The 27,254-nt window shown below is 36.7% G+C and overlaps 1 protein-coding gene across 2 annotated transcripts in view; it reads left to right on the top strand.

Annotated features, from left to right (window-relative positions):
- The window catches only part of TTC17 (tetratricopeptide repeat domain 17), a 154,656-nt gene that overhangs the window by 60,266 nt on the left and 67,136 nt on the right, over positions 1-27,254 (top strand). For both annotated transcript variants that reach the window (XM_060104675.1, XM_060104674.1), the window contains exons 11-16: positions 297-443; positions 2,019-2,134; positions 2,291-2,456; positions 3,624-3,701; positions 3,838-4,062; positions 11,243-11,429. In XM_060104675.1, coding sequence (XP_059960658.1) covers positions 297-443; positions 2,019-2,134; positions 2,291-2,456; positions 3,624-3,701; positions 3,838-4,062; positions 11,243-11,429 — 919 coding nt within the window. The remainder of the gene's footprint in view (positions 1-296; positions 444-2,018; positions 2,135-2,290; positions 2,457-3,623; positions 3,702-3,837; positions 4,063-11,242; positions 11,430-27,254) is intronic.

Below are 27,254 nucleotides of genomic sequence, written 5' to 3'. Positions count from 1 at the left end.
ACCTAAAAGAGACTAAATCATAGAAAGGAAGTAGTGGGACAGGAAAACAACCCACAGTAGTTTTCTCACACATCAATGGCATAATTGATTGAAAGTTGCTAGCTATGCATTATCTGTGAGAGGATACTGTTGGGGCATAGTTCTGAAAATTAAAGATCTTATTGCCTTTTAACTGACCTACTTTGTGATTTCCTTCTAATTTTGAGTATTCATTAATATTTTTGGCTTGAGTTAAATCTTATTCACAACTCCTTTTCTGCTTTCAATTTGATTGAACTTTTCTTTTCATTTTCTAGTTTGGTGAGGATTCATCAACCTCCAGTATGATGTCTGTGAACTTTGATGTTCAAGCAAATCAGAGTGATATCAGTGATTTGGTCAAGTCATCTCCCATAGCCCATTCTGTTCTCTGGATCTGGGGCAGGGACTCTGATGCATATAGGGTAAGTTAGTAGAGGATTATGAAGGGGTTTTCTCTAACAGACAAGATTTCTTAAAGCAGTGTCCCTCAACCCCACTGATAAATATGGCCCCAGTCACTGTTCAGCTTAGTTCAGCAAGCATTTGTTAAGCTTATATTAAATGGAAGGCATTCTGCTAGGTGGTAAGACACAGTGTCTGTCTTGAGTTCTTGGCCGTCAAGTGGGGCAGATGGACACCCTGATTTCAGTTCAAAGCTCTGAGTATAATCACCAACCCTCACAAGTTTCTAAACTTGACCTAAGTGCATGCTTGTATGTACTTCACTTATTTAATCAGAATTCTTTTATTGAGCTTCCAACTGTATACCAGGCTGATACTGTGAATATAGTACACAAGTTCCTTGCTCTGCTGGAGCTCACATTCTAGCAGAAGATACAGATAATAAGCAAGTAAATAAATATGTATTTCTAACCTACCTAAGAAATAATTGTATGTTAGCCAATGGGGATACCAACATATGAAGACAGAAACCATGTATTTTTTATTCAATATTAAATTTTCAGAATTGTGTTTTTATTCTAACAGAATTAATACAGCCACTTATTATTTAATTATGTCTAATATAAATTCCCAAGTTTGAAAGCTTCAGGCTATAAGTTTAGTAAACCTCTGGTGCATGTTATTTATATTTAGAAAGATGAAATTTTACAAATAAAATAATAATTGTTAAACTTCAGCATTGGCAAAGAAAAGTCTTAGTTAAGGGAAAAATAGTTTTCTGTGCCAGTTTTTTAAGTGTATGTATGCTTCCAGGTACAAGTCACAAACTCCACCTCAAATTGACTTAAACGAAAGAAAATTCACCTCATATAGGAAATCCAAAGATAGAGCAAACTTTGGCTTTGGTTGATTCAGTGGCCCAGTGACCTATTTCTTTCCTTTTCTTTAATTTGCCATCCACTGTATTGGTTCCATCCTAAAGCCTGTCTTTCTCATGGTACTGAGGCAACAGCCAGCAGTAGCTGGAGCAACATGGTTTTTGCTCCTGTGGGGCATAAGAGACTAAGACTGGCTTTTCTTTCTTGGAAGCCCCAGGCAGACCTCTCCTTGTGTCTTACTGGCCCAGCTGAGTTAGGCCTGCCCAACCCTGAACCAGTCTGTGGTAAAGCAGGTAGAATTACTGACTTAGACTAATAATCTGCAGTAGAAAGAATATTATAGAGTCTACCACAGTGTCTGTATCTTAAAATACTAAACTGTTGGGCCTCCCTGGTGGCGCAGTGGTTGAGAGTCCGCCTGCCGATGCAGGGGATACGGGTTCGTGCCCCGATCTGGGAGGATCCCATGTGCCGCGGAGCGGCTGGGCCCGTGAGCCATGGCCGCTGGGCCTGCGCATCCGGAGCCTGTGCTCCGCAACGGGAGAGGCCACAACAGTGAGAGGCCCGCATACCGCAAAAAGAAAAAAAAAAAAAAAAAAAAAAAATACTAAACTGTTTTTCGGTTATCCTAGTATATTTATGTTCTTTTAAAAGTTCATTTAGCATATTGAAGTATTGAATCTGAAGAGATTTATGAGAAACTTTCTTTTTTATTAGGACAAACAGCATATTCTGTGGCCTAAAAGAGCAGATTGTGCAGAAACCTATCCTAGAGTCCCTGTTGGCGGGGAATTGCCAACGTATTTTCTGCCTCCGGAAAACAAAGGACTCAGGCAAGTGCTGATGGATTTGGAAAAGCACTTGATTCTGCATGATTATCATCTGGCAGTTCTTTGAGAGCACCAGCCTTGGACTTGAAAGGTTAAGTCTTTATTTTGAAGTCACCCAAACTTTGAAAATATGAATTTTGTTCCTTTTTCTTGTGCCAGGATCCACGAACTGAACAGTGATGATTATTCTTCAGAAGAAGAGGCCCAAACCCCTGACTGTTCCATAACTGACATCAGAAAAAGCCAGACTCTGTCCTACTTAGTCAAAGAATTAGAGGTCCGCATGGATCTGAAAGCCAAAATGCCAGATGACCATGCACGAAAAGTAAGGCTCACTTAGGCTGGTGTTTATTGCCGTCCATTCTGGTTGACTTCACAAGCCTCATAGGTGGAGCAAAAATTTGATAGAAGGCAGTTGTTGAGCTTTAAGTTTATAAAACTGAAAGATAGAGTTAAAGATTTGGTGAAATAATTAAGAAGTCAGTCATGCTATTGAAGGAATGCCAGTAAAGTGTTCCCCAGGGTTGCTGTATACATAGACCACCTAAGCAGTGTTCCTCTAAGAGGGCTGCAAAGATGAGTAACACAGAACTCTGTTTACCTAGTGGAGGCCATTCTGACCACTGCAGTTTAGCTTTACATTCTCCAAGCTTCCAGAAGTTTGTATAAATTGAAAACTTGAGGATTCTCTTTCCTTGGCCTGATCAACCCACTTTGCGCTCATATGAAGTCCTTAGGAATTTGTATGAATTTGATAACTACTTTGCAAACATTATAAGTATGTTCTGTTATGCTGTTTTCTTTAGTTCCTATTAGCTGTGTATAACTAGGAATGTTTTATTACTGAATATAAATCCTATATTAGATACCATTCCATAAATACAAATGAAAAAATTTACTTTTTACAGAGAAAACAGACCATCACCTTGACCGTTTTTTTATTTAATTTTAAAACTATGAGCAGTTACTACTTACATTCAGCATTTACTGAGGCAAAAAACATTATGTTCCAGGCACAGTGTGGAGTGCTAGGAATACAAAGATAAATAGACCATGATCCCTAACTTAGAGTTGCTCACAGTTATATAAATGCTGCAAGAATATAAAGTAGATTAATTGAGGATCTGGTGCTTTTCCAGCTAGGAAGGATAGCAGATTTTAGTTGCATCAGGTGTTGCAGGCTTTGCTTTCTGAATAATTTCTTATTTGGTTCTGGACACTTAGGTTGACTTGAATGGGGAAATGATAGATCACCTTAATATGTATGTGGTGTATATGTCTTTTAACTTTTTTTAATTAAAGGAAACTAAGGCATACATGAGCAGGGTAGCACCTGTTGTAATGTCAAGGACTGCATGTTATGTATATAATTATAAATATCTATTCAAATTAGCTGTTCCTGAGGAGCTCAAGACTGTTGTCTATAGAAATTCTTTTCAAATGTCTTCCCTGTTATTTTCAGTTGATTCAATCTTCCTTTTGATGTTTTCAGATTTTGCTTTCCCGTATTAATAACTATACTATCCCAGAAGAAGAAATTGGGTCTTTCTTATTTCATGCTATTAACAAGGTGAGTTGCCTACTTCAGATATCTGAAATTTAAATGCTTAGTAATTGTAATTAAAAGTTAAAGTGCATGTATTAAAAATCCTTTTTAGAATGAGTACTGTATTCTTGTATTAACTGAAGTATTTGGGGTTTTTCAGCCAAATGCTCCTGTCTGGCTGATACTCAATGAAGCTGGACTCTACTGGAGAGCAGTAGGAAATAGCACCTTTGCTATTGCTTGTCTTCAGAGGGCTTTGAATTTGGCTCCCCTTCAATACCAGGATGTTCCTCTTGTGAACTTGGCCAACCTTTTGATTCACTATGGCCTTCATCTTGATGCCACTAAACTGCTGCTTCAAGCTTTGGCCATTAATAGCTCTGAGGTGAGGTTTTATGTTTCTTTGTAGCAATATTTACTAAGTAGTGTTAACTCAAATTCAGAGTATAATATGTGTTTTTATAGAGAGGGCATAAAAAAAACTCATTTTATTTTTTAGTAGAATTTGCATATTGTAAGAGGGCTTTATTTTTGATGTGTTCATCTCTTTATTTTAAATGAATGAAGTTTATAAATTATAGTTATTTTTTTAGAAACATACATTTACATAAGAATGACACAGCTGCTAAAAATATACTGCCACATTTTTATGTCTGAAACATCTGCTTCTCACTTTATCCTACTCATTACAGCAAGCACATTGCATAATGTTATACTGTTTTACAGCTTTAATTTATAGATACCTTTATACCAACCAAGCCAGAGCACAGTTTAAAGGTTGTTTTGATAAGGATAGATAAGTAGGTTGATATTCATGCCCTGAATCTCCCACATGCAGTCCATGGAGTTGTGTCACTGCTTTGTAGTTAAATAGTTTATTTCATTGTTTCTAAAATACCACTTACTTTTTTTTCATATTTTAACATCTCTGAAATAAGGATGCATGTTATAATTGATGACATCTTAGGTTTGATGAATGCAGTTATAATAAATATACAGTTAAATTGCTTTTATACTTAGTGTCTAAATGTTTCTGAGTTTTATATGCAAAGAAAGTTTTAGAAGAAGTGTGCATGAATGGCTTAGGTTTATTTGAGGTGTCCCAAAACTGATTTTTTCAGTATTAGAAGAGAATGTTGCCTATTAAGAGTTTCCTTTGAAATACACAAATTCACAACTGGATTTTAAGTAAAAGTTTATAATCACTGTTATACAACAGGCCAAGTTGCCAGAGAAGTACATCAAATATTAATCAAACGTTTACTATGTGCCAGGTGTGGCTATAGTAGAACAGATGGTCTAATGAGATGTGATAAAGTGAACACCCAAATGGAAGGTTCAGCACAGCTGTATTCCCTTGATACTTCTCATGGTTCACTTTTTTCTGCCACCAGCCAAGGCAATTAGGCAGTTTTCTTCTAAAAAAAAAAAAAAAAAAAAAAAAAGAGCTCCTTTAGAGATTAGCTGCCTTTTCATATTTGAAAATTATACTAAAATTTTAGCTAAATACTGTGGTACTGCAACAAGAATAAAAATATAAATCAGGGTAGATACCCCAAAATACACCTTAATCAGACCCTACCCCTAGCTGTCAACATTTGGAAATATTTCCTTATAAGCTTTCCTTCTATGTAAATATTTCATAGTGTTGCAACTTTACTGGTGATCTTTAAAACTTATTACATAAAAAAATTTATTACTACCTAGTTTTTATAGCCATCAATTTAAATGGTTGTATAAAGGTTTGATGAATTGATATGTTAGAACTTACTCGTCTGTTGCTGGATGTTTAGGTTGCTAATATCAGTAATGATTTTCTGGATAAGACCTTTTCTGTTTTCCAGATAATTTTCTTAGGAAAGACTGCTAGTAGCAGTGGAATTACTAAGTCAATAAGTGAATGAATATTTTGATGGCTTTGATACAAAATACCAAACAATCCACAAAAAGATTTGGGCCAATATATATTGCCATAATCAAGATCTATAAATATTCATTTTGCATGTATTGTCACCAGAATCAGTTGAAGTAACTGCTTTTATTGATTGTTTACTAGAGCCAGGCATCATATTAAGCACTTTACATGCAATAACTCATTTAATCCTCAAAACAACCCTATGAGATAAGTTTTACCCATTTGATAGAAAAAGAAAGCCAAAGGGATTTACAGAAAGTCATAGAGCTTGGATTTGAACTCAGGGAGAGTGGCCATTAGAGTTCACACTTTTATAGTCAAGTCACACTGCTTCTGTATTAACGTTTGTAAAACAGATTTACTTTAAAAAATTTCATTTCTCTGTTGTAACATAAATTTCTTTATCTTATTTTAAGGATATTGTATTTTTTTAATGTTTATTTATTTATTTGGCTACGCCAGGTCTTAGTTGCGGCGCACAGGATCTTCGCAGCATGTCGGATCTTTTTTTTTTTAGTTGCAGCATGCAGGATCTTTTTATTTTTTAGTTGGGGCATGCGGGATCTTTAGTTGCGGCATGCAGGCTCTTAGTTGCGGCATGTGGGATCTAGTTCCCTGACCAGGGATTGAACCCGGGCTTCCTTCATTGGAAGCTCAGAGCCTTAACCACTGGACCACCAGGGAAGTCCCTGTTTTATTGTTTATTGTTTGTTTGTTTGTGTTTCTGGCTGTGTTGGGCCTTCATTGCTGTGCGCCGGCTTTCTCTAGTTGCAGGGAGCGGGGGCTACTCTTCGTTGCTGTGTGCGGGCTTCTCATTGCAGTGGCTTCTCTTGTTGCGGAGCACAGGCTCTAGGCGCACAGGCTTCAGTAGTTGCAGCATGTGGGCTCAGTAGTTGTGGCTTGCAGGCTCTGGAGCACAGGCTCAGTAGTTGTGGCGTACGGGCTTAGTTGCTCCATGGCATGTGGGATCTTCCCAGGCCAGGGCTCAAACCCATGTCCCCTGCATTGGCAGGTGGATTCTTAACCACTGTGCCACCAGGAAAGTCCCCTATTTTATTGTATTTTTAAAGTAAAAGTTTATGTAGACATTTTGCTCATTTTGTTAGAATTTGTTTTTTTTTAAATTTTACATGAACTCTTTATACAATAAAGTCTTTAACTCCATCTGTCATATGTTAAAAATATTTTCTCTCTTTGCCTTTTTATCTTAGCTTTTAAAACTTACCTTAATTTTCCATCTTTTCCCTTTTGATATCTATTGTTAGATTTAAGGTGTCCTCATAAGAAGTCTGAAAAAAAATAGTTCTATTTTGTTTTCTCTGGTTTGTCTTTAAATAGTTGACTCTCAGATATACAAAGGTCTTTTCCTATGCTGTTTTCTAGATGTTTTACAGTTTCAGGTTTCATATTTAGGCCTATGATCCATTTCAAGTTAAATTTTCTTTGCAGTGTGAGGTAGGGATCAAAGTTCATTCATCAAAGTTCATATCCAAATGGATATCTGATTGTTCCAGGACCATATCTCAAAAACACTACACTTTCCTTATTGAGTCACTTATCACCTTTGCTCTGAACTCCAGACTCCTTTATCCAACAGCTTTCACGACACCTCCTCTTGAATGTCTAAAACACGGTCTAAAACTACAGGCCAAAACTAAGCTCCTTAACATTGTTCTAATTTGTTCTCAGTCTTCCCCATTTCAGGAAACAGTAAAGCCAGTATCTCAGGACAAAAACTTAGAGCCATCCTTCGTACCTTTCTCCTTCTCTCAGGGCAGATTCAATCTATTAACTAATCTTGCTGATTCTGTTTTTAAAATATACCCAGGCTTTCACTATTTACCATCATCTCCACTGCTATCTTATCCACACCATCATTGTCTTTTATCTAGATTATTTCAGTAGCCTCCTAACTAGCTTCTTGGCTTTCTGCCTTTGTCACCCTACACTCTATTCACAATACAACAATGAAATTCTTTTTTTTTTTTTTTTTTTTTTGCGTTATGCGGGCCTCTCACTGTTGTGGCCTCTCCCGTTGCGGGGCACAGGCTCTGGACGCGCAGGCTCAGTGTCCATGGCTCATGGGCTCAGCCGCTCCGCGGCATGTGGGATCTTCCCGGACCGGGGCACAAACCTGTGTCCCCTGCATCGGCAGGCAGACTCTCAACCACTGCGCCACCAGGGAAGTCCTGAAATTCTTATTAAAAGTCAGATGTTGTCAGGGACTTCCCTGTTGGTCCAGTGGTTAAGACTCCACACTTCCACTGCAGGGGGCACGGGTTTGATCCCTGGTTAGGGAACTAAGATCCCACGTGCCGTGCAGCACAGCCAAAAAAAAAAAAAAAGAAAGAAATTGCATTATGAATAAATACAACGCCAGTGGTGCTCAACATATGCTAAACTTATATGCTGTTCCTTAGCTTTAGGAAGCTGTTGAGTATTGCTTAAAGGGAGCCGCTTCCCCTCTCCTTTCACCTAAATTCTCTCCATCCCATAGCCAGAATTGAAAAATTACCTTCTACGTTGAAAAAATACAAGAAACAAAGTTAGTAATTTTTTTTTTTAACGTCAGATGTTATTTGTCTGTTCAGATCTCTGCGGTGACTCTCCATGTAACTCACAGTAAGAGACAAGAATTTATAATGATGTAGAAGGTCCTACATGACCTTGTTACTTTTCTGACCTTATCTCCATGAGATTGTTCCTTTGGTCATTCTATTCTAGCCTCACTTGCCGCCTTGCAGTTCCTTGAACGTGCTAGCTGTGCTCCCTCCTCAGGACCTTTGCATTTTCTATTCTCTCTGCTTGGAATGCTTCATCCCACTAAGATTCTTCATAGCTTGCTCCTCATCTCCTTAAAATCTTTTACAAATACTAACTTCTCAGTGAGTCTTTCCCTTACTACTCTATTTGTAATGGCACTCTCTTCCCTATGCTTAGTACTATTTATGTCTCTTCCCTGCTGTCCTTCATCACATTTACTCACAATTGTGTGACACGAGACTATAAGATCCACTAAGGCAAGGATTTATCTTTCTTATTTTCTGCTGTATCCCCAGTGTCAAAACCAGTATTTGAAACATGGTAAACACTCAGTAATTATTTTCGGAATGAATTCATGAAAATTATTCTTTTTTTCCAAAATGCTAACCAGTTCGTCTCAATACAAGATATTTGCACAACTATCATTCTAGTCATAGGGATAATCATGATACTTCATTTCCTTCATTCTAGTTGTAAGGATAATTATGATACTTCGTTTCCTTATGGAAAATACAAAGACATTTTTGAAATCTATGTATGGAATTTAATTGTATATCTTAGTGTGAACCACTAAGTAATACTTTAAGTGTAACCTGAGTGCTACCTAGATTAGGCCTCTTTAATCTGGAATATTTTGTACACCTTGGTTTGGTTATAGTGAGATATTTCTGATGACCTAACAGCCTGAATCAAAAGCAAGTAGCTGATAAATTATAGGGGATAATTGCTTTTCATGGGGATATACTGTGCAATTTGAGAATAAAACATTCTTAGATCTTTTAAAATATTTTTAATGGTAAAGTAAATAGATGGTTTGTAGAATAAATGGTTTGTATGCAGCGAATACTAAGCATAGGTGTATTTCTGCTAAAATGACCTAAACTGAATACTTCGGGCTGCGTATAAAAACAAAGTCTCAACAAACAATTGGAAAATCGAATTTTAAGACTATTTACAATAGCATCAAAAAAATCAGATATCTAGAAGTAAATCTAAAGGAAGATGCACAAGATTTCTATCGTGATTACAAAACATTGCTGAGAAAGAAAACCTAAATAAATGGTGATATACACCATGTTCATGGATTGAAAGATTCAATATTGTTAAGATGTAAGTTCTCTTTAGATTGATTTATAGATTCAATTCGATCCCAGACTCCCAGCAATTGTATGTATATGTGTGTGTAAATTGATAAGGAGAGTCAAAAATCTACATAAAAATGGATCTAGAATAGCTCAAAAATTGGGATGTGAGGGGAAGAAAAAAACAGAGTTGGAAGGTTTATATTACCAGATTTCAAGACTTACTGTAATTAAATCAGTATGGTACTGGCACAAAGATACTCAAATATATCAATGGAACACAGTAGAGAAATTAGAAATAGGCCCCTGCATATATGGTCACCTGATTTATGACAAAGGCACACTAGTTCAGTGTGTGTGGGGAGCTTTTGGTTTTTCAGTAGGTAGTAATGGAGTACTTGGGTATCCCCTATGGAAAAAGAAATGAACCCTGACTCCTACTCCATATCATACACAAGATTAATTTGAGGTGGATCATGTACCAAAATGTGAAAGATAAAACAATAAAGCTTCTTGATGGAAACATGGGAAAAAGTCTTTGTTACCTTATAGCTGGCAAAGATTTCAAGAAGCACTAACTATAAAAGAAAAAAATATGTAACTGAACTTCATTAAAATTAAGAATTTCTGTTTATCAGAAGATACCATTAAGAGAATAAAAAGGGAAACAACAGACTTGGAGAAGATATTTGCAATAAATATTTCCAATAAAGGTCTCATGTCTACTATATATGTAAAGAACTCCTTCAAATCAATAAGAAAAAGGCAACCCAATTTTTTTTTAAATGGGGAAAACAACAGGATTTCAGCAATAAGGGTACCCAAAGGGCCAGTAAGCACATGGAAAAATATTCAACATTATTACTAATCAAGGAAATGCACATTAAAATCACAGTGAGATGCCACTTAAGCATCTCACTGAAACAGCTAAATTTAAAAAAATGACAATAACAAGTCAGTGAATTCTCACAGTTGTTGGTAGGAGTGCAAGTCTGTATGTCCACTGGGAAATGATTTTGTTGTATCTCCTAAAACTAAATGTATGCCTACCTTAAGAACCACTACTAAGTGTATACCCAAGGAAAATGAGTGCATATGTCTATCAAAAGACATTTACATGACTGTTCATAGTAGCTTTATTTATAGTAGCCCAAAACTGCAAACAATCCAAAAACTCCCTATCAGTAGGAGAATGGATGAACAAATTGTGGTGTATTCACATGATGAAACATTACACATCAATTTTTTTAAAGAAGAATGAACAAATAGTACACAAAAAACATCTGGTTTCTTGAATATTAGATGTTGTGTGGAGTGAAAGCAGGTACAAAAGGGTACATATTATACACGTAAGAGAACATGCTGTTTGATTCCATTTATATGAAGTTCAAGAACAGGCAAGGCAGAGCTGATCTATGGTGATAGTCACAACATCACATCAAGTGGTTACCTCTGGGGTTGGGGTTGGGTTGCCCAGGGGAACCTCTTGGGGCACCAGAAATGTTCTAAACGTTTTGTATCTTTAGATGAGTGGTGGTTACAGGGATATATACATATATAAAAATTCATTGAGCTGTATGCTTAAGACTAGTGCATGTTACATACTTTAGGTATTTTTTATCTTAGTAGAAAAGTAAAAAATAAATTTATGTTAAACAGTTTAGCTGATGTAAATAAAATGGACAGTTGGGGTAACTTTTATGAGGTAACCTTAAAAAAGCCAAAAGACATATACTGTAAAGGTTTTGTAACTCTCAGAAAATATTAATTCATTAACATTTTCTGATTATTTTTTTTCTTTTCAGCCCCTGACCTTTTTGAGCCTGGGAAATGCTTACCTTGCTCTGAAGAATATCAGTGGGGCACTTGAGGCCTTTAGACAGGCTTTGAAATTAACTACGAAATGCCCAGAGTGTGAAAACAGCCTGAAGTTGATTCGCTGTATGCAGTTTTATCCTTTTCTGTACAACATCACCTCTTCTGTTTGCAGTGGTAAGCAGCTGTTAAATGCTGGCAAAATAATGAGTTCAATCAGGATTCCTATTTAGATCAACAGAGCACAGAAAATGATTTTCTTTATTTTTCCAAGGTTTTTACATAACCAGTGTAATTCTAGATACATAGGAAAGAAATTAATTAATAACTTGCTGTGTACATGCCTTGGAGCATTAGGCTTAATTCTCTCCCAGAACCCTAGTTTGAGAAAGGCTGATTAAAGTATATTTGACTGGGATTGATAAGCTGTGAGATTTTTTTCTCTCCCCCAAATCGCTGATGTTTTACAACAACTCATATTTATGGTAAAAGATATTTTTTTTCTGCCACAAATTCAAACTGTGTAATGAGATTTGAAGCAATGTTTCTATCCTCATTCACTGAAGTACAGCCCCTTGTCTTTGAGTGGAGGTGGTGTGGACCTTCACTGCACCTTTCAGGTAGTCGTCTGACTTGAAGAGGCTATCTACTTTGCATTCTTCCGCTTCCTTCCACTGGCACCACACATGTGTACATATGTGTATACATGCACACGTGTGCAGCAGTGTGTCCACCTGGGTCAGAGCTACTTGAGTTAATGTCTCAACTATTGTAAATTTCTAAGAGTTCCATGATATTTTTTCTTCAATAGTTTTTTCTTGATGTATAGTTGATTTACAATGTATTAATTTCTGCTGTACAGCAAAGTGATTCAGTTATACATATGTATACATTCTTTTTTTTTGAATTTTATTTATTTTTTTATACAGCAGGTTCTTGTTAGTCATCAATTTTATACACATCAGTGTATACACGTCAGCCCAATCGCCCAATTCATCACACACACACACCCCCGCCACTTTCCCCCCTTGGTGTCCATACGTTTGTTCTCTATATCTGTGTCTCAATTTCTGCCCTGCAGACTGGTTCATCTGTACCATTTTTCTAGGTCCCACATATATGAGTTGATATACGATACTTGTTTTCCTCTTTCTGACTTACTTCACTCTGTATGACAGTCTCTAGATCCATCCATGTCTCTACAAATGACCCAATTTCGTTCCTTTTTATGGCTGAGTAATATTCCATTGTATATATGTACCACATCTTTATCCATTTGTCTGTTGGTGGGCATTTAGAGTGCTTCCATGTCCTGGCTATTGTAAATAGTGCTGCAATGAACATTGGGGTGCATGTGTCTTTCTGAATTATGGTTTTCTATGGGTATATGCCCAGTAGTGGGATTGCTGGGTCATATGGTAATTTTATTTTTAGCTTTTTAAGGAACACATTGTACGAACACATTGAATATAAGGAATACATTCTTTTTTTATATTTTTATATTTATGGTTTATCATAGGATATTGAATATAGTAGTTACACGATACTTGATTATTATTTAACCTTCACTAGAAGAAGAAAAATGAGTTTAACTTGAATTATGAGTGGTTCAGTTTATATACATGTGAATCCTCAGTACCTTGCTTTTGTAGAGCACACAGTAGGTGCTGTGTTTAATGTTCAAATTAGATTATAATATTCAACCATAGGACTAGCTCAGCTCCTTCAATTCAGGTATTTACAAGAAGAAAAAAAGTGACACACACTTCATTAAGTGACTTGTCTAAAAGACATCAGTAATTACTAGATTTGGCACCCAAACTGATTCACTATACCAGACTGCCTTAGGATTTTAATGGAAGGCAGGAAGTCATTTTAAATATCAGAGCCCTTTTTTTAGTGAAGAAACAGAAAATCTCTCAGACTCTATAGCTCAGTTGTAGATCATTGTTGAGCACCATCTAAACTAGAATTTGTACGTGAATGCTGAAGGCCTAACAGTGTTTTTAGCAAGGCAGTATAGTGGGGTGTTTAGTTCTAGAGTCATACAGATTCATGTTTGAGCCCTGGCTGTGCCATTACTGTCTTTCTGTTCCCATTAAAGTAATTTATGTCCTAATCTATAAAATGAAAGACAGTAGAATCTCATATACTTTTTGGGAGGATTAAATTAGGTTATTGTCACAGAGTAGGTATTATGTAAAAGTAAGCCATTAGAAATTCATAATGAATACAAAATACGACTCTAAAGGTTAAGGATCTTTATCTTCTTACATAATACTAGAAAATATGTTGTGGTCTTTAAAGTTTTGTAGGTTATATCTAAGGACAGCCTTATAAACAGGATTTCATTTTTTTCAATGAGCTGTTTATATTAATAGAATTTCTTATTTTCTTTACTGACTATCATCTCCCTCACCTCTCTTCTTTTCTGTTATTGAGAAGAAGGGTTTTGTATGTATATAGTGATCCTTTTCTAAAAGCCTTTTCTCTAGTATTTGTTATACATGCTTTTGCTTAGTATTTTAGTTTCTTGAAATTAATTGTTATTTTATGTCACTGATGTCAAGAGAGGAAATTCAGTTTAAGCTATTTTTCCCCCAGAACATAATCTCAACTAGCCCAGGGAACTATTAACTTGAAACAGATCTTTCTCAAAATTTTAGTATCTGATAGTCCAGGTTATTCCAAGAATATTTTTTAATTGCTTTTTTTTTTCTTTTCTGCTCACTTCTTTTTTTTTAAATAATTTTAAAATTTTTGGCTGCATTGGGTCTTCATTGCTGCACACAGGCTTTCTCTAGTTGCGGTGAGCGAGGGCTACCCTTTGTTGCAGAGTGTGGGCTTCTCATTACGGTGGCTTCTCTTGTTGTGGAGCATGGGCTCTAGGCACACGGGCTTCAGTAGTTGTGGCTCACATGCTTAGTTGCACCGTGGCATGTGGGATCTTCCCGGACCAGGGCTTGAACCCGTGTCCCCTGCATTGGAAGGCAGACTCTTAACCACTGCACCACCAGGGAAGTCCCCAAGAATATTATTGAATCTGATACAATAACAATAAAAGAAACTAATTTGACTTGGGAAGAGGGAATACCATTTTTGGTTCTTTCAGAGAGCTCATTAAAAAAATTCTTTTTTTAATAAAAAACATTACCCCTTTTTACATTGTAATTAATTAGTTTAGAAAAGAATCCAACGTCAGTATATTTAAGAATATTCAAATCATACCATGCATCTTTTCGGACCACAATGCTATGAGATTAGAAATGAATTACAGGGAAAAAAATGTAAAAAACACAAACACATGGAGGCTAAACAATATGTTACTAAATAACCAAGAGATGACTAAAGAAATCAAAGAGGAACTCAAAAAATACTTAGATGGGCTTCCCTGGTGGCACAGTGGTTGAGAGTCCACCTGCCGATGCAGGGGACGTGGGTTCTTGCCCCGATCCAGGAAGATCCCACATGCCACAGAGCGGCTGGGCCCATGAGCCATGGCTGCTGAGCCTGCACGTCCGGAGCCTGTGCTCCGCAACGGGAGAGGCCACAACAGTGAGAGGCCCACGTACCGCCAAAAATAGATAAATAAATAAATAAATAAATAATACCTAGAGACAAATGACAATGAAAACATGACGATCCAAAACCTATGGGGTGCAGCAAAAGCAGTTCTAAGAGGGAGGTTTATAGCTATACAAGCCTATCTCAAGAAACAAGAAAGATCTCAAGTAAACAATCTAACATTACACCTAAAGGAACTAGAGAAAGAAGAACCAACAAAACCCAAAGTTAGTAGAAAGAAAGAAATCATAAAGATCAGAGCAGAAATAAATGAAATAGAAACAAAGAAAACAATAGCAAAGATCAATAAAACTAAAGCCTGGTTCTTGGAGAAGATAAACAAAATTGATAAACCATTAGCCAGACTCATCAAGAAAAAGAGGGAGAGGACTCAAATTAATAAAATTAGCAATGAAAAAGGAGAAGTTACAACAGACACCACAGAAATACAAAGCATCCTAAGAGACTACTACAAGCAACTCTAAGCCAATAAAATGGACAACCTGAAAGAAATGGAAAAATTCTTAGAAAGGTATAACCTTCCAAGACTGAACCAGGAAAAAACAGAAAATATGAACAGACCAACACAAGTAATGAAATTGAAACTGTGATTAAAAATCTTCCATCAAACAAAAGTCCAGGACCAGATGGCTTCACAGGTAAATTCTGTCAAACATTTAGAGAAGAGCTAACACCCATCCTTCTCAAGCTCTTCCAAAAAAATTGCAGAAGAAGGAACACTCCCAACTCATTCTGTGAGGCCACCGTCACCCTGATACCAAAACCAGACAAAGATACTACAAAAAAAGAAAATTACAGACCAATATCACTGATGAATATAGATGCAAAACTCCTCAACAAAATACTAGCAAAGAGAATCCAACAACACATTAAAAGGATCATACACCATGATCAAGTGGGATTTATTCCAGGGATGCAAGGATTCTTCAATATATGCAAATCAATTTGATACACCATATTAACAAATTGAAGAATAAAAACCATATGATCATCTCAATAGATGCAGAAAAAGCTTTTGACAAAATTCAACACCCATTTATGATAAAAACTCTCCAGAAAGTGGGCATAGAGGGAACCTACCTCAACATAATAAAAGCCATACATGACAAATCCACAGCAAACATCATTATCAATGATGAGAAACTGAAAGCATTTCCTCTAACATCAGGAAGGAGACAAGGCTGTCCACTTTCACCACTGTTATTCAACATAGTTTTGAAAGTCCTAGCCACAGCAATCAGAGAAGAAAAAGAAATAAAAGGAATACAAATCGGAAAAGAAGTAAAAGTGTCACTGTTTGCAGATGACATGATACTATACATAGAGAATCCTAAAAATGCCACCCGAAAACTACTAGAGCTAATCACTGAATTTGGTAAAGTTGCAGGATACAAAATTAATGCACAGAAATCTCTGGCACTCCTATACACTAATGATGAAAAATCTGAAAGACAAATTAAGGAAACACTCCCATTTACCATTGCAACAAAAAGAATAAAATACCTAGGAATAAACTTACCTCGGGAGACAAAAGACCTGTATGCAGGAAACTATAAGACACTGATGAAAGAAATTAAAGATGATACCAACAGATGGAGAGATATACCATGTTCTTGGATTGGAAGAATCAATATTGTGAAAATGACTCTACTACCCAAAGCAATCTACAGATTCAATGCAATCCCTATCAAATTACCAATGGCATTTTTTACGGAACTAGAACAAATCATCTTAAAATTTGTATGGAGACACAAAAGACCCCGAATAGCCAAAGCAGTCTTGAGGAGAAAAAGCGGAGCTGGAGGAATCAGACTCCCTGACTTTAGAGTATACTACAAAGCTACAGTAATCAGGACAATATGGTACTGACACAAAAACAGAAACAGAGATCAGTGGAACAAGATGAAAGCCCAGAGATAAACCCACGCACCTATGGTCAACTAATGTATGACAGAGCAGGCAAAGATATACAGTGGAGAAAAGACAGTCTCTTCAGTAAGTGGTGCTGGGAAAACTGGACAGCTACAAGTAAAGGAATGAAATTAGAACACTCCCTAATACCATATACAAAAATAAACTCAAAATGGATTAGAGACATAAATGTAAGACCGGACACTATAAAACTCTTAGAGGAAAACATAGGAAGAACACTCTTTGACATAAATCACAGCAAGATATTTTTGATCCACCTCCTAGAGTAATGGGGAAAAAAAATAAACAAATGGGACCTAATGAAACTTCAAAGCTTTTGCACAGCAAAGGAAGCCATAAACAAGACGAAAAGACAACCCTCAGAATGGGAGAAAATATTTGCAAATGAACCAACGGACGAAGGATTAATCTCCAAAATATATAAACAGCTCATGCAGCTCAATATTAAAGAAACAAACAACCCAATCCAAAAATGGGCAGAAAGCCTAAGTAGACATTTCTCCAAAGAAGACATACAGATGGCCAAGAAGCACATGAAAAGCTGCTCAACATCACTAATTATTAGAGAAATGCAAATCACAACTACAATGAGGTATCACCTCACACCAGTTAGAATGGGCATCATCAGAAAATCTACAAAGAACAAATGCTGGAGGGGGTGTGGAGAAAAGGGAACCCTTTTGCACTGTTGGTGGGAATGTAAATTGATACAGCCACTATGGATAACAGTATGGAGGTTCCTTAAAAATCAAAAAATAGAATTACCATATGATCCAGCAATCCCACTACTGGGCGTATACCCAGAGAAAACCATAATTCAAAAAGACACATGCACCCCAATGTTCATTGCAGCACTGTTTACAATAGCCAGGTCATGGAAGCAACCTAAATGCCCATTGACAGATGAATGGATAAAGAAGTGTGGTACATATATACAATGGAATATTGCTCAGCCGTAAAAAGGAACGAAATTGAGTCATTTGCTGAGATGTGGATGGATCTAGAGACTGTCATACAGAGTGAAGTAAGTCAGAAAGAGAAAAACAAATATCGTATATTAACAAATGTATGTGGAACCTAGAAAAATGGTACAGAAGAGCCAGTTTGCATGGCAGAAGTTGAGACACAGATGTAGAGAACAGACATATGGACACCAAGGGGGGAAAACTGCGGTGGGGTGGTGATGGTGGTGTGCTGAATTGAGTGATTGGGATTGACATGTATACACTGATGTGTATAAAATTGATGACTAATAGGAACCTGCAATATAAAAAAGCAAACAAACAAAAAAACATTAGCCCTTTTTACATTGTAATTAATTAGTTTAGAAAAGAATCCAGTGTCTGCTAACTCCTAAATAAGTAGTTACCCCTAATGGAAATATATGCATTTTCTAGGTTTAAAAACTTTGATAATGCTGAACTTATTTCAATATTAAATTTTTCTTTAACAGTGTTTTTGCATTACTTGTTTCCACAATAATTCTATTTATTGATGGTTGTTTTGCTGAGTTCCAGCTTTGAAAAGCTGAAACTTGAAAGAAGGAGACACCTCTGTTGAAACCATGAGCTTCTTACATTTTAAAACCTAACAGTTGCATTTACTCCAGTTATCTCTGAGCTTTACTAAATGGTTGATGAAAAAGGAGACAAAACCTCTGAGTAATCATTAGCATTTCTGTGCCTTCAGATGATTCTGTCTGCCCTTTACTTTTTTTGCAATATTGAAAGAAGCTTCATAAGTTATCTTGTTTGACATATCTGTCTAAAGGTTTTATTATGACTATACAAGGGTTTCAGGTAGCAAGGTTTGTGATTCTGTTTCCAATAATCAAGGAATTCATATTTTTTGTAATACTAGTAGTTACAGTTTATTACAGGGAAAAGATACTAGTTAAAATCAGCCAAGGCAGAGTCCTTGAGGGGTACAAATACAGAACTTTCGGTTGTCCTCTTCCCATGGAGTCATGGACAACATTACCTCCTCCCAGCTATGATGTGTGACAATACACGTGGAGTAGTGCCAACCAAGGGAGCACACCCCAGCCTTTGGTGTCCAGAGGGTCTTTTTTTTTTAAATTTTTATTGGAGTACAGTTGCTTTACAGTGTTGTGTCAGTTTCTGCTGTACAGCAAAGTGAATGAGCTATACATATACATATGTCCCCTCTTTTTTGGATTTCCTTCCCATTTAGGTCACCACAGAGCATTGAGTAGAGTTCCCTATGCTATACAGTAGGTTCTCATTAGTTATCTATTTTATACACAGTATCAATGGTGTATATATGTCAGTCCCAATCTCCCAGTTCATCCCAGTGCTCCCTTTCCCCCTTGGTATCCATACATTTGTTCTCTATGTCTGTGTCTCTATTTCTGCTTTGTAAATAAGATTGTCTATACCAATTTTTTCAGATTCCAACATATATGCATTAATATGTGATATTTGTTTTTCTCTTTCTGACTTACTTCACTCTGTATGATAGTCTCTAGGCCCATCCACATCTCTACAAATGACCCAATTTTGTTCCTTTTTATGGCTGAGTGATATTTCAAGGAATTCATATTGTAATTGGGTTTTTTGGACAAGATTTAAGCTGTCCTTATACACCCTTTTTCCAACCTAAAAAATTCTCTTATGAAAGCCTGTTTGAAAAGCTACCAATTTAAAAGCTTTTCAGATAAGCTTTTCAAGATCAAAAATAGTCAAATACTCTTGGAAAACATTTTAAAAACAACTTTTCTGACCACTATTGTTAATCTTCCCTAAATTATTTTCTTTAAAGATCCACATTAGACACTGTTTTTATAGCAACTGTAATATAGTGTAATGTCTTGGGTAGTATGAAGTAAATGGTAAAATTATCAGTAGTCTTCTAACATCAGTAAGTATTGCTTTTCATATATAATCTTGGAAGTTTTTCACACAGATTTTTAGTTTATGTTTCTTGGAGTATATGAACAGGTAATATATTTAGCTTTGAATACTGATTCATTCAGCTTAGAAGTACATAATCATTATGCTCACAAAATTTTCTTACTTGTAAAGACTTTATAGCTAAAAATGTGTCAATTAGTGCAGAATCATTTATCTGACAGTTTTCCCAAACTTTGATTAATCTAGATAATCCTCTTATTTATTGCCATTTATTAGTTGCATGTGTTCTTACAGAAACTGCTTATCATCATCATCATCTCTCCTTTGAATAGTACTTAATAAATTCTTTTCTTTTATAGGTATTTTTATATCAGCATTACAGTTTCAAGGATGCTGGGAAGGAAAACATAATAGATTGATTTTTTAATTGCCAGCTCTCAAGTTGACTGTGAAAGAGAAGCTGGTGCTTCCCATTTTGATTAAACATTTTATTTTGGCAGTTTTTAAATACATACTTTTTTTTTTTTTTTTTTTTTTTTTTGTGGTACGCGGGCCTCTCACTGTTGTGGCCTCTCCCATTGCGGAGCACAGGCTCCGGACGCGCAGGCTCAGCGGCCATGGCTCACGGGCCCAGCTGCTCCGCGGCATGTGGGATCTTCCCAGACCGGGGCACGAACCCATGTCCCCTGCATCGGCAGGCGGATTCTCAACCACTGCACCACCAGGGAAGCCCTAAATACATACTTTTTGTCCACATTTATTGACTTGTTATTTTACAATTCAACTTAAATAGAACTGAATTGGCCACTTTAACAAACTCATTTTTCAATAACAACATACTTGGCCTTTTTTTAAAGTAAAATGGGACCTGTTAAATAAACTTACAATGCTTTTGAGTATAAGTAAGGTCTCTTGAGTGCTCAACACTAAAAAAGGACTTTTTTAAAATTGAAAACAACAAGGTGTCAGAAAATGGAATTTCATGAAGCAATAATGATTATCTTCTCTAATGATGAAAAATGGAAAATAATTTATAATAAGCAAAACGTGGATATTAAATCTGTAATATTCATGATAGTGGATTTTCCAAGTGTTTATTACTTAAGAGTATTTTCTACATACTTTCATTCTTCAGTTTCACTGATTTGAAAATTAAAAAGTTACATCTAGAAAAGATGCTTTCTACTACTTAAGCAATATACATTGTTCTATTATTATGTCTCTGATATGCATAATTTTACTTTTAGTATTCTTCATTCACTATTACTTTTCTTACATTAGAAAACAAAACCAATGGAAGGTTATATTTGTTAGACTTCATTACATGCGTATAGGTATGCTGCTAACAATGGCATTGTTATTAACTGAGTATAATTAAGCATCAGCCCCACAATCTCTGAACGTTGGTCTTTTCTTAATCCACTGAGACACCTACCCACTTAAAATTCTTGGCCCAGGGCTTCCCTGGTGGCGCAGTGGTTGGGAGTCCGCCTGCCGATGCAGGGGACACGGGTTCGTGCCCCGGTCCGGGAAGATCCCCCATACCGCGGAGCGGCTGGGCTCGTGAGCCATGGCCGCTGAGCCTGCGCGTCTGGAGCCTGTGCTCGGCAGCGGGAGAGGCCACAGCAGTGAGAGGCCCGCGTACCACAAAAAAAAAAAAAAAAAAAAAAAATTCTTGGCCCAGATCTTTAGAAATTATGAATAAATGTTATACAGAACTCAGACTTTAATGTCTAGGTATGGTTAGAATTGTATATACATTTCTCTATAACATGTATTTCAAAGTTTTCACCACCATAGAAAAAAACAGAATTTCCAAATCACGTACATGAGCTTTAATATCTATTCCAATGTGCAGAAGAATTATCCTGTGTTGTCTTTATAATGTTTCTGTATTTATAGCATCTACTTAATATTTACCTAAATCTTATCTCCTTTTATCACTTGTTTCTTGCCTGTGGTTTTAGTCAGTGTTCTTCCACCCAAATTTCTGTAGATTTATAATTTGTAGCTTAAAGCAATTCTACATGGAGTTCAGATTTTGAAGGAAAAGAAATCATGCATTTTGCTGCCCTCCTGTGGACTATCCAACACATGCTACCTGCAGTTAAGGACCTTTGCTTTATCACATTCTTGATGAGAATTAGTGAAGATATCTGCTTTAAAAAAAGAAAGAAAATACAGTCTAAAAGACACAGTTTTTGTAGCATTTTTAATATGCTACTAGTTAGCTTACCTCCATTTATTTTTGTTGGAAGAATGAAAACTGGTTGACTTTTTACAGGCTCAAAATCCTGTAGGTGCAGGTGCATCCTGCAACAAAGCTAGATGTACCTTTCTATATGTAATATGTATAAATTTTTATACTTCTTTACTTAAAGGTCTTTAATTATTTGGTTAACAAACAATCCTTTGATAAGTATCTATGTGACAGTGAGGGATAGAAAAGTGCCTTTTTTATGAACCTAGAAGCAAAGGTTATGATTTACTCAAGTCACAAGAGTCAGTCATTGGTAGCACAGAGACTGAAATCTGAGTCTTGCAAGGCAAGTGTAATTCTTTTATTCTCAAGCCATAAACTGTTCCACTGCCAAGACTGAAATAATTCATATTTGTAGATTCTTGAGTCATTTTATGAAACTAGTATAATCACTGCACTTCGTATATCATCCCTCAAAAGAGATACATACATCCCTATATAAAACATGCCTCTGAACTATCTTATGGGGGACAGTCATAATGAACCCTAAAAGCACACCTAAAATGGTCCCTTTCAGTTTAGCGTGTAACTTTGATCTCTTCAGAATTTTGCATCATTAGATTGCTGTAAAGCCTTGGATTTTACACAACATCTGGTAGCCGTACTTGTAATATTCGCTCAGTAGGTAATATTTGTATTTTGGGATTCCCAGCATTTAGGTTTCATGAGCAAAATGGTTACCTTTTGTTTTCATAAGAAGTTAAGACATTTAGGCAGGTTTTGTTAACCAGTGATTTTACACTTCAGCCTCCTAAAGACATTGAATATATATATAAATACTTCTTGGTTTTTAACATGAATTTTTTGTCCAGCATGCAAAAAAAAATTTTCTTTTGAGGAATGAGCCAATTGGCCCCTGCTTAAGATCTTTCTACTGTTGTCCTCCAGTCATTATAGACTGTTAACCTGGCCAAATAATATTAAAGAAAAATGAAATTTGATAGTGGATATAACCTTCTAAAGCAATAGAGTATTTGTTTTCTTTCAACCAAAGGGACCTGAGTATGGCTTATTTATTCATTCATTTATTCAACTAATGTCTACTACTCTAGGAACTAGAAACCAAACAAACAAACAAAAAACTCCAAGTCTTATGGAGCTCCATTCTAGTAAAGAGAAACAGAGCAGATGATAAACATACTAATGAAGTTATTTAGTATGTTAGAAAATAAGTATCTGGGGAAAAATAGAGCAGGAGGGTTGGTGTGATATTTAAATTGGATTGTTAAGGGAGGCCCCATTGAGAAAGTGACACTTGAGCAAAGATTTGAAGGAGGTAAAGGGTTGGACCATGCAGACATACAGCGTAAGAGCATTTCAGGCAGAGAAAATAGTTGTTGCAAAAGCTTATGCAAGGAGAGCTTTTCTGTGGTTTGGTGGTGTTGGAGGAAATGAAAGCAGAGACGAACGGGAGGAGTGTAGAACCGCATCTTTACTGCCTTGCAGACCATTCTAATAATTTGGGCTTTTATTCTAAGAGAAAGATGTATGATTTGGAAGCTTTTGAGCGTTAGAGGAAAATGATCTGATTTACATTTTAACAGGATTTTTCTGGCTGCTCTGTTGAAGATAGATTGTAGTCAGGTAAGGGCACAAGCAGGAAGACCAGTTAGGATGCTGTTGCAAAAATGTACGTGAAGGATGATGTTGCCTTGGACCAGTGGGGTGAGAGGGGAGAAGGTGAGAAGTGATCATCATATTGGGGGTATATTTTTGAAGGTGGAACCAATAAGACACTACCAGAGGAAGTATGGGAAATGAAAGAAGCAGAGGTCAGGGTGACTCCTAAATATGGGACCTAATCAACTAGGTGATATTTAATGAGATTTTTAATAACCAGTGGTGCTATTTAATGAGATAAAATCTGAGGAAGGAACAGATTTAGGGATAAAAACAAGTTTGGTTTTAAACAAGTTTTAGTTGCCTTCTAAATGTTTATGTGATGGTATTGGGTAGGCAGTTGGATATATATGAATGTCGTTATGGTCAAGGAAGAGTCCCAGGCTAGAGATGAAAATTTGTGAACCATGGACATATGAATGTCTTTTAAAATCACAAAATTGGATGAAGTTACCTCAGTGATTAGTATAAAAAGAAAAGAGGTCAACGATTAATTACTAGGGCATTCCAGCCAACATTTAGTGGTTGGGAAGAGGAAGAACATTACAGGAGTAGCCAGTAAGACAGTAGGGAAACCAGGCAAGTATTCTGTTCCAGAAGCCAAGCGAAGAAAGTGTTCCAAGGAGTGGTCAGTTATATCATTATTCTTATGCTACATGGATATATCCTAAGAGCTTGAGTTGGATGAGGACAGAGAATAAAGCATCGGATGTCTGAACTTGGAGGTTGTTGGCAGTCTTCTAAAAGTTTGTATTAAATGGCTTGTGAAGTAGGTGAGGAAGTGGAGATGGCCAGCAGCTCTTTCAAGGAGTTTTGCTGTAGTGAGGAGCAGAAAAATGGGATGGTAGTTGGGGGGGGGGTGTGGGATCGAAGATATTTGGTTTTGGTTTTATTGTTCTAAAAATAAGAGGTATTGCAGTGTGTTCCTGTAGGAAATATCCAGTAAAGAGAAAGAAACTGAAGATGCAGAAAAAATTGTAGAAGCAAAACTCTTGAATAAACAGAAGGGAATGGGCTGCAAGGCACAAGTGTAGCGTAGAGGTTGTCCTTATATAGGAGAAGGTACAATATATAGGTATAGATGTAGGTATGTTGGTGAGACTTTTGATTACTTAGTGAAGTAAGAGGCCAGTTGTCAAGATGAGTGTGAAGAGGGGCAGAGGAGGTTAGAAATACGAGAGAGGAAGGGCTGAAAACAATGGACTCAGAAGGTGAATTGACTAGAGAGGTTTCTAATTTTGGTAACTGGATAAATGTCAATGTCATTAATTTAGAGAAGGAATATGGAAAAGGAATTATGCCTTGATGTGTGGCTGGAAAATAAGTTCAGTGATAGACATGTTCATACAGAGATGCCACTGGTTCCCTCAGATTGTTTAAGGTGAGAAGAAAAGTCCTAGAATGGAATCTTAGAAAATACTAGCATTTAAGGAGCAGAGCCAGTGAAAGTGAGTAAAGAGAGGTATTGGGAGAACCAAGAGGGAGCTGGGTCTTGAAGGTCAGAAGAACAGAGGGTTTGAGAAGGAAAAAGAAATCAACAGTAGCATGTCCTATATTGGTTCCTAAAGTAGGGTACAAATATCACCAGAGGCACACAAGCTTTTAGGTGGTACTTAGAGTAACGTTTTTTGATTTTAGTATTTGTGGCTTATTCTAATGGGCATTAGAAGAAATAAATAACCAGCACATCAAACCTGTAATTCATGAAAAGTGGTACTGATTTTCCCTTTTAACATAAATTAATGTAAGATTAAACAGTGACTCCATTTAAAGAAGAACATTGCATAAATAATGGTACTGGTACCTATGGAAAAATCACAACAGTAGTGGACGAATGAATAGTGTGGGAAGCTCTGGGTTTAACAGTTTAGAAAATCATTTGGTGACCTCATTTTATCAAAAGTATTTTCTGTAAAATGGGGAAATATCTATACTAAAACAAGAATACATTTTAGGAAATAGAAATATTAAAGTGAGCTCTCTATGTATAGTTGAATTACTTTTAGAGTTACTGGCATAGATTCTAAACTATATAACTTTTGTTTCGTCCTGTCACTGTGTAACTAAAATAACTTTAAAGCAAATAGTTAATGATACCAGGAATCATTCTTTAGATAATATATAATAGGACACAAATAAGGAAGACTTTTTAAAAATTCACTTGTTAGAAACATGAAAAAGTAATTCTGTGTTTGGAATAAAATAGAAAAATTTGGCAGCTGAGTGAAGAAGTAAGGCATTTATTAGGAGAGTATTCTAAGGCCCAGCATGTAATACACACAGAGCAAGTGGTTTTATTCTCTGTCTCTGGGACTCTTGGAACTGAGTCACTGCAGCTTGGTTGTGATGCTCCAAGAGGACTGTGTCCAAGGGCAGCAACTAAGCAGTCACTCTAGATATTTGAGTAGCACTTCTTGAAGTCAGCTAGGAGGTTAGCACTGCAGCTTGTTACTCAGTTATGGAATGCTTTTGTTCATTACCTTAAAAATAAGTTGCAAATTTATAATCTGAGTTACAGAGCTTAACACTTCAGGTGTGCGAATGGTCTTTGCCAGTGTTAGGGTTACTATCTTGAGTCTCCAATAGGAAGTGAGTTATACTTTTGAGTTTGTAAATTAAGATCATGGTTCTGCTTCCTTTATGCTCTGTATGTAGTGCGGGGACACCCACTGGAAGGCATCGTTAATCATATTTTGTGAACACTTACCTACAGATAGGGTTGGAAAGTTATACTGAGACATCTTTCTTCGTGTATAGGCTCCATTCTGCATCAGGAACTTACTGTAGTTTCCTGCATTCACATCACTGAGGTCACAGTGATTGTACACACCAGCAAGAAAAATGAAGGATGAGCAAGATGGGGTCTGTTTTATCTAGCCCCCACTAATTATTGAACAAGAATTCTTAATATGGTTTGTCACTGCAGTAGTACATGTCTCCTGATAGGAACTGAAGGTGGCTAACTTCTAGTTATAAATACTTTGTGTGTAGTAAGTTAGGCAAGTTCATTGGATGCTATCTTTTTACATCTTCAGTTTCCATTCATTGTTGCAGATGTTTTTGGAGATATTTCAGTTTGTGATGTTAAGCTTTGCTATCTCATATAGCAAGCATTTGCATGACTCCTCCCCATTCAAAAAGATTATTCTAATTGGCAGAACTCTCTCTCTCCTCTCTCTCTCCTCTCTCTCCCTCTCTCTCTCTGTCTCTCTCTCTCTCACACACACACACACACACACACACACTAAAAATCCATGCTGCATTAGAGTGGGCTCTTTTTTAAGTGACCTATACCTCAGAAAATTCTTTACGTGCGCTGCAAACCAGCTAGTTGAAATGAATTCCCAGTTTTGGAGTTCTTGCTTGAAACAGTGAGCACCGGCAGTTCCCTGGCAGTCCAGTGGTTAGGACTTAGTGCTTTCACTGCCGTGGGCCCAGCTTCAGTCCCTGGTCAGGGAACTAAAATCCCACAAGCTGCAAAGTACAGCCAAATAAAAACAGAAAACAAAACAAAACAAAAAAAAAATAGGGGCTTCCCTGGTGGTGCAGTGGTTAAGAATCCGCCTGCCAATGCAGGGGACACGGGTTCGATCCCAGGTCCAGGACGATCCCGCATGCCCCAGAGCAGCTAAGCCCGTGCACCACAACTACTGAGCCTACTTAATACTGAGCCCGTGTGCCACAACTACTGAAGCCCACACCCCTAGAGCCCGTGCTCTGCAACAAGAGAAG

Source organism: Mesoplodon densirostris, chromosome 7 (genome assembly GCF_025265405.1).
Source record: "Mesoplodon densirostris isolate mMesDen1 chromosome 7, mMesDen1 primary haplotype, whole genome shotgun sequence".
In the NCBI taxonomy this organism is placed as follows: domain Eukaryota; kingdom Metazoa; phylum Chordata; class Mammalia; order Artiodactyla; family Ziphiidae; genus Mesoplodon; species Mesoplodon densirostris.
Note: the sequence above shows the minus strand (reverse complement) of the source record. Positions and strands in the feature narration are given on the sequence as shown.